The 13,148-nt window shown below is 46.3% G+C and overlaps 1 protein-coding gene across 1 annotated transcript in view; it reads right to left on the reverse strand.

Annotated features, from left to right (window-relative positions):
• The window catches only part of ENTPD3 (ectonucleoside triphosphate diphosphohydrolase 3), a 34,123-nt gene extending 21,341 nt beyond the window's left edge, over nt 1–12,782 (reverse strand). Inside the window, exons 1-4 of the mRNA XM_061195284.1 lie at nt 12,720–12,782; nt 11,868–11,919; nt 8,377–8,504; nt 609–726 (exon numbers count right to left, since the gene is read on the reverse strand). Coding sequence (XP_061051267.1) covers nt 609–726; nt 8,377–8,504; nt 11,868–11,907 — 286 coding nt within the window. The 5' untranslated portion in view covers nt 11,908–11,919; nt 12,720–12,782. The remainder of the gene's footprint in view (nt 1–608; nt 727–8,376; nt 8,505–11,867; nt 11,920–12,719) is intronic.
• Nucleotides 12,783–13,148: the final 366 nt, after the last annotated feature.

The raw sequence follows: 13,148 nt of genomic DNA on the forward strand, positions 1-13,148 counted from the left end.
ATGTTTATGCATTATGAGCAGAGGCACTGACTGCCTTTGTTCTGGACTATTTTTTCAAGGATATTTGCATAATGAACAGGCTCAGAAGATATAGTGTTTCCCTCCAGAGCAAAAGGCAGGTACGCATTATAAATGTTTCAGATTCCCTAATCTCAGGGTTCCTCTTCTGTAACATAACCCACTGTGCGAGCAGGTACCATCTGGCCCTTTTTACATCATCCTGTGGAAATTGGGGCTCAGAACCAGCACAAGAAAATGCTGATACTCGGGCTACAGCTGTTTCTGTGAGTAATAAACTCTCCTTTGTTTCTGACCCAGGAGTCTTGGGTCTTCCACCAGCATCCATGAAAGTGCGGCAGGGTAGAATCTCACACCATTCACAGTTCTTGACACCCCACCACCATTTTACAGATGAGAAATCTGAAACCCAGAGAAGGGAAGGGACTGGCCTGAGGTCACTGTACTGATGAGTAGCAGCACTAACTCAAGGTCTCATATTTCCCCGACACCCAGCCCAGTGCTCAGTCCTTGCCTCTGGGCAGCATCTCAGGACTCCTGCAGGCCTCTGAAGGACATTATGACATTCCCTTGCTTCCCTTGGGCCTTACCTTTCACACTACATTTGAAGGTTTGACTGACTACTCCAGTATTATTCTCCTTCTCTCCTGGCCATTGATACACGTAGACTGTGGTTCTGGAAGACCCGGCATCGAGCACGATTCCATACTGAATAAAAGGCGGGGAGGGAGAGTCAGAGACAGGCATCTGAGGACCCCTTTTCCCAGGGGCCACCGAGAACCCTGAGTCCTCCCAAGAGCTTAACCCACACTGCTTCATTTAGGTAGGAGCTGACCAAAAAGAAAAAACTATTTTCTCTAAACCAACTTTGTCTCCATGGACTCTGGATGGAGGGGTTGGGGGTGATGGGTCAGGTGCTCTAGGCCGCAGTTCTCAGCCTTGGCCTCACATTAGAATCACTTGGGGAGCTTTTGAAACTCCCAATGCCAAGGCTGCACCTGAGACCCATTAAATCAGAATCTCTGTCAGTGGACCCAGGCACCAACAGTTTTTAAAGCTCCCTTGGTGATTCCAGTATGCAGCCAAGGTTGAAGATGAGTACCCCAAAGATCTTGCATGCAAAGAGTCTCCTGATTCCTCCTCATCCAGACTCTGCGGGGGGCAGGGGGGGTGCGGTCAGAAGCCACCTTGGTCTCAGGAGTACAAATGAATAGTCAGTCACCTGCTGCCCTCTATTCTCCAAACTTCCTGGCCTATCAGCCTGGGATAAACAACCAAAAGGAAACCATAGGTAGGAAGTTCTCGCAGGGGAGTGACACACTGATATCTGCATTGGCCTTCAGAATGAAAGTATTCCTGCTTAAGGAGGAAAAAACTAAAATACAAACGAAGGTTGACATATTATTCCACTTTGGTGACATGTGTGTGAACAAATGGACAGGAGGGTATTGCCAGCCATCTCACGCAGCTTGAGGCAGGTGCCAGGGAGCTTCGCTTGAAGGTGTGGCCCAGCCCAGGCCCTGGACCAGGCCTGCCTAGGAAGGAGCATTCATTAGCAGCCTAGGGGCACTGGAATGAGTTATGCTGACCTAGGTCACTATCTGGTTGGGCTTGGAATCAGCCCAGGGCATCAGAGGCTTCTGGGTGGCACCTTTTCCCCAATTCCCCCACCATTGAGTTAGCCTAGCCTGTCCCAGAGGGGAAGATGACGTTGGGTTCTGGAGGCAGGTCAAATCAGATGGATTCCTACTTTTCCGATATTGCATAAGAGACCTAACCTCTCTGGGTTCCCTCGTCTTCAGACAACTTCCTTTCAGAAGTAAATAGGAGACCATTTGCCTGATGCTTAGTGGCTGCTCAATAAATACAGGCTATATAGAAAAATCAGTGAAGCAAAATAAATAAAATTGCAAAGCAAGAAAAAGAGGAAAAAAAGTGAATAACACCCCTCAAATCCAACTACTGTTTTAACACCTTGTTATATATCTTTTCCAATGGTCTTCTGTGCATACAACTACATATACACATGTGTGTTTAGACATATGTTTTTAAATCAACACAGGATTACACTACACATAATCTTCTCCAATGCTCTTTTCTTACTTAAAAAGTATATCATGGGAGACTTCCCTGGTGGTCCAGTGGTTAAGGCTCCACGTTTCCACTGAAGGGGGCACGGGTTCGATCCCTGGTCGGGGAACTAAGATCCCGCATGCCGTGCAGCGCGGCCAATAAATAAATAAATAAAAGTATATCATGAACATCCCTCCCTACCAGTAAAAATACTGACATGATTTTTAAGCCATTCATCACATTCACTATGAGATGTACAGTAGCTGATTTAACCAATCCTCTGATTCTAAACTTTCTATCACGAATGCTTGCTTCATTTGAAATAGGAGCAAATAAAAAAATGTTACTCCAGCTTCTCCATTCTATTAAGATAGAACATCCTGTGTACATTGGTATTTGAACTTGAATAGCCTCTTCACCTCAGCTCTTCAGTCTGATGCGTGTTGCCTGGGATCCTGACATGACACCCCCCATGGCAAACAGAGGAGGCATTGTTCACAATCTGTTCCAGGCAGAGGCTCCCCGTGAGATTAAAGCACAGGTTGAAATTGAAGGAAACCAGGCACTCCAGAGGTCTGAGCCTCTGTATCAGTCTGCTTTCTTTCCTTCCCTCTGCTGCCGAGCTGCTCACCAGCCCCTCCATGCCTGGTACTGATAAGAGGAGAGAGAGCATAAGAGGGCAGCTACTCCAGAGGGTGCCTGTCTGTCCCCAAATCTTCTTTATCCCAACGTTTCATGAATAATGCTCGAGGCTGCTGGGCCAAGATCAGAAAGAATGAAGAATGCCCATTCTCATTTGTAAGTCCAGGAAAATGGGATTCAGTTTTCACCAGAATGGGCAGCAGCCAGAGACTTTGCTCTGAGATTTGCAGGAGAAATGGCGGCCCCTTGGGCGCCTGCTGATGTGGTGACAGGGGCAGCCTTGAGGCCCAGTGCTACTTTGCACTAAGACGATCCACCCCCACCCCACCATCGTTCACTGGCATTTTCAAAAGTGAAAAAATTGGTCTTTAATCAGTTTTCAGAGCTCATTTGCCTAGATCAGTGCAACTCAGTGTGGTTCCATGGAGGGAGGGGGAAGGGGAGAGTGAATTTCATTCAGTTCAGCTAGGTGGGTGATGTTTGGATGAAAAGCGTTAAGTCACCTTCTGTTTAATGCAGTGTCAGAAAAAGAAACAAACAAACATGGTCTGAATGTGGAACTGAAGATACAGTCAGTGGGTGAACCGAAAGGAAACATGAACCCCATGGTCCAAAACTCAAGAACTTTGTGAGCTTCTAACAAAAGCAAAAGCAAAGGTCATAAGATCAGCTTCCTTAGATGTGTTTATTATTATTATTATTATCATTATCGTCATCATCATCATTATTACTCTTACTATAATAATGAGAATAGTGGTAGTAATAAACATTTGGCGAACACTTATGATATGCCAGGCACTGCACAAAGGGCTTTAGTTTTGCATTTATAAGGCAGGTGTTATCATCATCCCCACTTGACAGATAGGGAAACTGAGGCTCACAGGGGTTAAATAATTAGCCAAGGTCACAAACTTGGGATCAAGCCGGGGTCTAACTGACTCTCAAACCCATACTCATAGCCCCTGTGCTTTCACTGAGTTCGAAGGAAAACAAGTCTTAACAGGGTGACTGCTTAATAAGAAGGTGCCTGGTATGGTACGGCAGACTTTCTTTGTTCAGACAAAAGACCCTCAGAAGCAAACTCTTGGTTAAGTGGTGTGCAGATCTGGCTGGAGAGGAGAATCACCAATTTGAATAAGGAGCCAGGGCCTTCTGGAAAGGAAAAAACCAATTACCCAACTCTTGTTCTCCAAGAGGTAAACCAGGGTGGGCCACAGGGCACTAGATATCCAGGCTGATGACTGAGAATGGATGAGGGTTAGAAGGAAATGGTTTTAACACAGCCTGGCCCAGTTGTTGTGCTTTGGAGAGTCATGTGACCCAAAGTGGGGATCTGACTGGCAGAAAAGCAGTGTCCCTGAAACCTGGGACCCTGCAGGCCCCTCTTCAACAGTGGCACCATGTGGCTGCGAGTGGCAATGGCAGTGGGGTATTGATCAGATGGGTCTGAGAAACTCCAGGGCTTCTAAACAACTGTGATGCGGTTAGGAGGGTGAAACCTCAAGAGGAAGATATTGGACTTAATGATAATAAAGCGGCGGGGTTGAGGTGGGGGGTGCTGAGTGAAAAATAAAGGCGACGTCATCATGTTTACTCTTCAAGCTGATAGAGCAGGTCAGACCAGTGACAGTGAAAAAGGGACTGGGGATATTTCCACCGTTGGCTAAGTGTTAATAGTTCCGCTTTTACACTCAGATAAACCAAGGTTAGGTAGGCCAACGTTGGATTTAATAGCCAGATATCATGACTTTTCTTGTGGGTCTTGAGGAACATTCCAGGGCCCCTCAGATAGGCCACTGTGGAGCTGGCCCCTCAAAACCAACTGTCAGCAGCACACAGAAAGGCAAAGCAAGGCTCAAGGTATGAAAACATAAACAATGAAAAAGCCTTTATATTCACTGGTCTCCACCTCCACACTGCCCTTCCTGCCCCTAGCACACACTGCAAAACAAAAGAAAAGGTCTCTGGGCAGCCTGAGAAAAGCTGCATGTGGAACGCCCCCTTCCAAGCTGTCATTCTGGTCCTGCTTCAGCTGGCCCAGGACATCTGTCTTTTCTTATAACTAACCCACTCAGTGAAGCAGAATGGGCCTTCGGAGCCAATATTCCTGTGTTACACAACTTCCTGTCCCCTACAACTGGGGCCCGACAGCGAGATTCTGAAGAGATTAAAAACCCCCTCTCTGAACTGTCTGCTAATTGGTGAGGGTACGTCTACTGGTCCTTCCAAACCCTTGCCTAAGGCCAATGTTCTCTGCTCTCTTTTCTTCCTTCTATGCCAAGTCTGCTATTTCCAATCTGTGTAACCGTGGGAAGCTATTTGCCCTTTCTGTTCCTCTGTTTTCTCATCTTCAAAATGGGAATAATAATAATCTATCTACAGGGAACAGTCACTGAGGGTTCCCTGCCCACAAGCCCTCAGACCTTACCACTGTGGTGTCCAACCATGCACTTTCTACCTGCCTGAAGGCTGTCTCCATTGGCTGAACCTACCCGAGCCCACAATATGCCAGAAATACTAGAGAGCTAATGTTCCCCAGGGAGCAGCCCTCAACCAATGACTAATGGAAGCTGGTGTGTAAATTCGCCCTTGAGTAGGATGACTGTGAGGCAGATGTTCTATACGCCCATGGCAGAGGACACCCCTGAGGTGAGAGTTCTGCACTGGCTCCCAGAAATCCCTAGCAGGACAGCTCCAGCTGCCCACAGTGGTAACCTGCTGGGTAATAGCCCCTCCATTGGCTGCCTTCCCTTCTGTCTCACTTCCCATCCCCCCACAGTTCTTCCTGGGGTCACCCCCAGATGACCATCTTGCACAGGCATCTTTGACTAGGGGAACCCCTCTGACACAGAACTAAACATGTGTGGTCTCTTCCTTCAACATTGCCCTCCATACTGCTCAGGGACCCACTTTTCTGTACTCAGTTTATTCTTCAAGTCTTCTAATTCCTCCATATCCCTCCAGTTTGAATTTACCTCTCATCTCCCAAAACAACTGCCTTAACCAGCTCATCCCTCACTTTTAAAGGGCCTGAGGGAAAATTTTATAAATGAAGACTTCCGCCCTGCCCCACCCCCACCTGTCCTTTTCCCATCCCCAGGCAAATCCATAGAGTAAACAGCCTCATGCACCTGTATGTTGACTGTAGAGGGTGGGCTAGCTCAGACCCCACACCCATGCTCTGTCTACTCTCCCTGCAAGCAGCTGCCCCTTTGCCACCCCTCAGACCAGTGGTGAGGTCTGCCCTCAGCAGGAGGCCCACACAGACCCTGGATTCTGGGTCCTAGGCACCACAGCATGTTCTAGAAGGGAAGCACGACTCTTGGTGGGCACATTCCCTTGTGCCATGGAGAGATATACCTGGAACGCAGCTAGAGCTGGTTCGTTTGATTTATGGGGTCTAAGGGTGGTACTGGGGTCTAAGAATGGTTACTGGGGTCTAAGAGTGGAACCAGCCTTCCCCGCAATTGGGAGGCACGTCCCTCCTCCAATTCAGCACCTTCCTGCCTCTGCATCCATCCTCCCTCCTTCCCTCCTGTGCAAAGGAGGACGTGTTTTCCCAGCAGAGGCCAATATCTCCTCCTGGGTTCCCTGTTCAGAACTTAGGATCAAGGAACAGCGGGAAGTAAGTGAAGAGAGCCGTGGGAACAAGAGGGTCCGGGTTTCAGTCCTGGTCCTGCCATCCACTGGTCAGACCTGTGTTTCCTCACTTGCAAAGTGGCGGTGACAGTGCTTGTCCTCCTTCCATAGTTGGCATAAGAGTTCAGTGAGATAATTCAGGGAAAATGCTCACTCAACTGAATAGCAATTTACAAAGTGTAAGGGGATGGTATTTCCCCTAGTTGCAATCCTGATTTTATATAGTTTATAGGAGAAGGCAGTGCCTGGAACTTGGGAAAACAGATTCTCTAGGCCTTAGCTAATGTCTTTGGACAACCAGATAACTTGTTTTCCTCTCACCATTAGACAGCTGCATAAAGCTTTTTATTTTTCTTTTTTATTCATGTTATTCATGGGGGGCTGAGAATCTTAAGTAAAATACCTTATAAAAGAACCAAATTCCATTATCTAAAAAAGATTTTAGGGACTTCCCTGGTGGCACAGTGGTTAAGAATCCGCCTGCCAATGCAGGGGACATGGGTTCGATCCCTGGTCCAGGAAGATTCCACATGCCGTGGAGCAACTAAGCCCATGCACCACAGCTACTGAGACTGTGCTCTAGAGCCTGCGAGCCACAACTACTAAGCCTGAGAGTTGCAACTGCTGAAGCCCGCGTGCCTAGAGCCTGTGCTCCACAACAGGGGAAGCCACCTCAATGAGAAGCCCGGCACTGCAATGAAGAGCCCCGCTCGCCACAACTAGAGAAAGCCTGCGCACAGCAACGAAGACCCAACGCAGCCAAAAACAATAAATAAATTAAAAAAATTTTTTTTAGGAAATTCCCTGGTGTTCCAGTGGTTAGGACTTGGCGCTCTCACTGCCTGGGCCCCAGGTTGGATCCCTGGTCGGAGAATTAAGATCCCACAAGCTGCACGGCGAAGGCAAAAAAAATAAATTAATTAAAATAAATAAATAAATAAATAAATAAATAAGATTTTACTTTAATCCTTTAGAAAAGTGAACTCAGGATGGTAGAGCAAACTCACCCACGCAGCCAAGGCAATATTAGTTTCTTTTTTACCTTTTAAAAACCTCTATTTCAGATATAGCCTTTGAACACTCCCTAACAGCAGGAAGATGTAGAAAGAACTCTAAGGTCAAGGATAAATACTAAATGAGATTCAAATAACATAGCTGCAATGGCCCTTGTCCAACTAAGAGAGGTTTTCATATTTTTAAAGAGTCATAAGAAGACAAAAACAAAAACAAAAGAAGATATGCAACAGAGACTATAAACGGCTCTCAAAGCCTAAAATGTATACTGTTTGGCCCTTTACAGAGGAAGTTTGCTGACTTCTACCCAAAAAGGTTGAAGGACTCACTGACTCTCTTCACCTTTCATTTGACAGTCTCTCATGGGATCACCTCCTATCACCCTTAATAGCCAAGGCAGAAGGGATACATACAATTCTCAGCCTACCAGAGACCATCCATTTGGGCATGGACTTATCAAGAGCTGAGAGAGGCTTCTGGAACATAGCATAAGGTCCTGAGTAATTTTGGGGGAGGAAGAGTCAGAGGGATCATGGCATACTTCTAGACTCAATAGAGGTAGCACAACACAGCTCAAGAAGTCCTTTCAGGTCCTTGATTTTGTTTACCCAGGCTAGGCCAGAAGAAGAGCCTGGGTCTCCTGGTCTTCACTCATGAGCAAATTTGTGTCATCTAGAGGAACTGACAAGCTGGTAAATCTTTGGTAGCCATCTATAATTCTTGGCTACAGAGTCTAGCTTTGGTTCTAACAGTCAGGAGTCAAAGCAAGACCTCACAGTCCTAGGAGAAGGTGTCACCACTGTCAATCTTTCACCTCAAACATCATAAACCCAGCATGTCCAGTCTTTCTCCCTGGGTTCTTACCCTACCTTTCCCTGGCTCCAGCTAGAGGTAAGGGGCAAGAATTTTCTTCTCTTCTAACTCATGAGTTTAGAATCATTGATGTCAGAGCCCATTTCTTCCCTTCAATGCCAACCCCTTCACACCTACCTTCAGTCCTGGAAGGAGAACCTCTTTCTGGTGAATCTGGATGAGTGTGACAGCTACAAGCACCACAATGCTCAAAAGCAAGACCACCAAGGTGATGATGGCTGAAATTCGGGAGAGGGCCTTGAGGCCTAAAATGGGGAGACCCAGAAGACACATGAGGGGGAATTGGGAACAAGGTCCTGGCCTTCTTTGTAGAATCTGTGGACTGGGTGCTTAACCACATGCATAAGTCACTTCCTCTGGCTTTAGTGAGACCAATACTTTTAGAGCAGCAACTGGGCTCAATACCCATTTATCTTTCCTCCAAAGAGTGGACTAAACCAGTGTTTGCGGGGAGGGTATGCATGGTTTAGTTCTCTGGTATTTCCCGAAGTGTGTTATGCATATTACTGGTCATCCCTGAGATGATTTACAATAACATTTGTTTCAATGTAGATTTGAAAACTATGGGTTTTCTATTAAAGCAGGTGATATAACATTTCATTTGAAAATAATCTCAGATAAATAAAAAGAAATTCATATTGTATTTCAGATGTAATCAATGATTATAAAGTTCAGTACATGGTGACTTATCGTCAAGCAAATAGTAACGCGTTTGAATTCCTAAGATATGTGTGTTCCCAGTAAGAATTCAACCTCAGTCATTTTTCCTGTGTCTATAATAAAGGCATAGGGTCTCCCCTACATCTTCACAAACAAAGCGTAACTAGACCCCAATCCACATGTTCCCTCCCAAAGTGGTCATATAATCTCTGGTATTTGTATTTTAATCATAACTATATCTATCTATGTAAACTGTATCTATCCATTTAAAAGCAAAAGAAAAAATGTAGCATATGAATAGTCTTCAACTAAATATATAGCCTCTGAATAAAGGTAATTATATAATTATATGCATTATATAGTAATATATAATGTATCATAATGGACTATTTCTATTTATTAAATTTAAACTAATATTTCTTAACTAGATGATTATGAGCAAATATTTACTTGGGTCTTAACAAATCAGTGGGCTAGTGAAAATTTCATAAAGTAGCAAATATACTTATTAAAAAAAATAAAAGAAAAGAAAGAAACTTTCTGAAATGATTCCATTTATGTTAAGTTCTAAAACAGGCAGGTGACAGAAATCAGAACAGTGATTGCATGGGGGTTTGGGGCAAGGGTCCACTGGGAAGGAACACGTGGGCACCTTCTGGGGTAATGGAAATGCTCTTACATCTTAATAGGATTGTGGGGTATATGGGTGCATGCGTTTTTCAAAATTTTTCAAATTTTCCAAAATTCTTTGGAAAAAACTGAAAATCAAAGCAAACCAGCTCCTTAGGTACAAGTTCCCTTTAAAAAAAAAAAGATTCTTATAAATTGTCCCTATTCTAAAAACATAATCCTTTCAGAAGGCAAGAATACCTAATTTAGGGACACAACTTAAGATCTATCCATTTCACTGTATATAAATTATACCTAATTTTTTAAAAAGATAAAAAGACATTTAATTAAAATATTGACTAAATAATAGTCTTGGTAGAACTATTACAGCATAAACATAAGTGGTGACACTCAAATGGCTGAAATATGATAAACACTAGCATAACAGGAAGATCACTGAATTCAGAGAATCCAAATATTTCTCTCACTAATTGTGTATTTAAATGTAAATTAATTAAAATGAAATAAAATTTAAAAACTCAGTTCCTCAGTTTCACTAGCCACATTGCAAGTGTTCAGTAACCTGAAGTGGCTACCATATTGGGCGGTGTAGCTACAGAACATTTCTACCATCACAGAAAGTTCAACTGAATAGCAATGGGGTAGATCCTGTCCTATTCCAGAACGTATACTTTTAGATCATCATAACCTATGCTTTACTACTCCTTCATTATTTCTAGGAGACATTTTCTTGGAAGAAAAAAAAAAGAGCATGTATATACTACCATATAGAGTTAGATTCAGCCTCAATATCCAATCTCATCACAATGCTCACTACTTGGGGAGGCCAGTCATGTAGTGGGTCTCAATAGCTCAGAACAGCCAACTCTTACCACCTCATCTGGTTCCCCTGCAGTATAGATGCTGCCACAGACACTTCCAGATGTCAAAGGTGGTCATGTAACACCTTAATTCTCCTACCTTGTCACTGGGAGTGAACTGGAGGGGGACTTGTCAGTATTTATCAAAATTGCAAATGTGTATACCATCTGCCTCAAAATCCCACTTTTGGGAATTTATTCCACAGAACTAGCCCCGAGTGTGTTAAATGACTTGTACACCAAGTTACTCATTGCAGAATCGTTTGTCATAGCACCTGGAGGGAGGCCAGCCACTGTGGAGTTAACCTTAAGAGCCCCTGAAGGGGTCCTGGATCACCTTTCTGTGATTCCAGATCAAAGGATATGACCCAGACAGAAACCGGTTTATCCACAGAGGCAAATTTTTGCATCAACTTTTAAACAATGCATATGCCAGTGTCAGTTATAGTTTAAGGGATTTTTTATTTTCCCCTAACAAGACAAGGTAGAGGTTTAATCTGCCATGTTAAACTTGTCCTTTGGAAGGAATGTAACGTTAGTCTGTATGTGTGACCTTACAGTATGTTGTGTTAAAATTTCAAAGTGTTTTGAATACCCAATTTAGGGGCACCACTAAAGAACATCTGTCCACGGGGCGGGAGTGGGGGTGATATGTAAGCAGTCTCCTGACCACAGCCAGGAGGCTGGCCTCCTAAGTCCTCTGTGCTTCAGCAGTTTTCAGGTAAAAAGCTATGATTACCTTAAGCAAACCCTTGCCCCAGCAGAAAAGCCTATCACAAAGCAAAATGGACTAGACCAGGTCTCGTTCATTTAGGGAACGCAGCCTAGAGCTGTGCTGTCATTAGGACTGGACAAGCACTGTAATTACCAGGTGCCTCCCGAAAGTGGAGAGGCCAGACCCTTCTGGGCTTCCACATGAGCAACTCCAAAATGTGCTCCAGAGGCAGGCAGGCAGGGCAAGCTTGGAAGTGTGTGTGAGTGTGTGTGTGAGCATTCTACACATGTGCCTGCAGTATCAGCGGTAACAACGCTGACCCATGGCGGGGGTGGGGGCGGGGGGGATGCTGTAGGCACCTTGCCAGAAACAACACTTGGATGGGAAGAGAGGCAAGCTCCAAGCGCTTTACAGTTCATCACAAAATCAACAATATTCTAAAGCAGACCTTACACACAGCTGGGTAAGGGAAACGACAAGGGCCAAATTAATGGATTATGCAAACCGGAAAAACCATTTAAGCGAAACAAGCATGTTAGTCCTTGTTTTGTGTCGCTTTGACGAAAAGAATTACTTTTATCTGTGGAATGCCGGGTGGTGAAAGCCCGGTGAGCGACTGAGTCTCACACCAAAGAGGTTAAACCGTCATTTGCTGGGGACATGGATGAAGAGCTGTGGGCTGACGCTGGGATTCTCGGGTGATGTGACAAAATCACATTTGCTGCCTGCTGAGCGATACTAACCTGCTTGCTCACAAGGTTGGCGGGTCAGTACCGTGAACATCTCTCCTTCCAGCTGCAGGTGAGAGAACACAGAATGACAGAGCTTCCGTGGCCCCTGACTTACGAAGTTCCAAAAACTTGCACCGTGTTAAAACACAAAGCCACTTCACTTCTACCGAAGGAAAAGCTTCTGGGGGACAGATGAACCTAGAACTTCCAAGACAGACCCAAAGCTGGGCTTACATTCTAAGGTCAACTCCCCCCCCACCCCCCACCAATGCAAGGAAAGGAAGAAGAACGGATTTGCTGAATTTTAAACTCAAAAAGATTTCTAAGAAGTCAAGCTTCTCCTGCAGATTTTCCCACCTGTACACACCTCCCGGGGAAGAACAAATCCTTCACCTATTATGAACATTCACAGCCTGAGGAAGGGCTGTTCTTCAAAGCACACCAGCAAGGGAGGCTTGTGTGTGTGTTCGCGGCCCGTGAGCCCGAGGTCGCCCTTTCAAGACCCAGGACGGTTATCTGTGGCTGCTGGCTGGCGACCATTGCAAGAGGATGTCGGGGCCCCCGGCATCCAGCGCCCCAGGATATGGGAGGCCCCACGCTGGGCTGCGTCTCCACACAGCCAAGGCATCCAAACGCCCAGCGCATCTCCAGACCCGAAGAAGCGCTTGGTAAAGACGTGTCCACCTCTCCCGGCACGGCGGGGACCACCTCCCCACCGCCCGAGGATGTGGGGCTCGCGTCCTTCGGTCCCTCCCTCCGGCCCCCTGCGGAATCCGATTCCGTTTCCTTCCCTCCCAGATCTCAGCCTCACGAAGCTTCCCGTTCCTTCCGCGGCGGCTCGGACACGGGGACCTCTGTCCTCACCTGTGCGCAGACGACCCGAGGAAGGCGACTGGCGCTGCCGCAGTGCCAGCTGGCGGCCAGAGCGCAGGAGGCTCCTGAGGAGGCGGGGCGAGGCGGGACGGGGGCGGGGCTGCCGCGTCCGGGGCCCACCCCCTGCGCCGGTCCAGGCCAAGCACCTCTTCACCTTCCCTCTTCTAGTTCATCACCACCCGAAGTGGGGATGGGGAGGGGCGGGAGGCGCGGCGAGGCCTTGGCTCTCCACCCGCGATCCCGCCCGAGCCTACCTGGCGAAGGTGGGGCAGGGGCGATGTCTTCTGCCTGCCGCCCTCTTCGATGTCGAGGCCAAGAGCCTTTTGATCTGTCTTTTAGTTTCCACCACTGTTACCCCAAGCCTAAGTGGAGGGGAAGTGGGGGCAGGGCAGGGCAGAGACTGGGCACTCCGTGGGTATG

This window comes from Eubalaena glacialis, chromosome 7, assembly GCF_028564815.1.
Source record: "Eubalaena glacialis isolate mEubGla1 chromosome 7, mEubGla1.1.hap2.+ XY, whole genome shotgun sequence".
NCBI lineage: Eukaryota > Metazoa > Chordata > Mammalia > Artiodactyla > Balaenidae > Eubalaena > Eubalaena glacialis.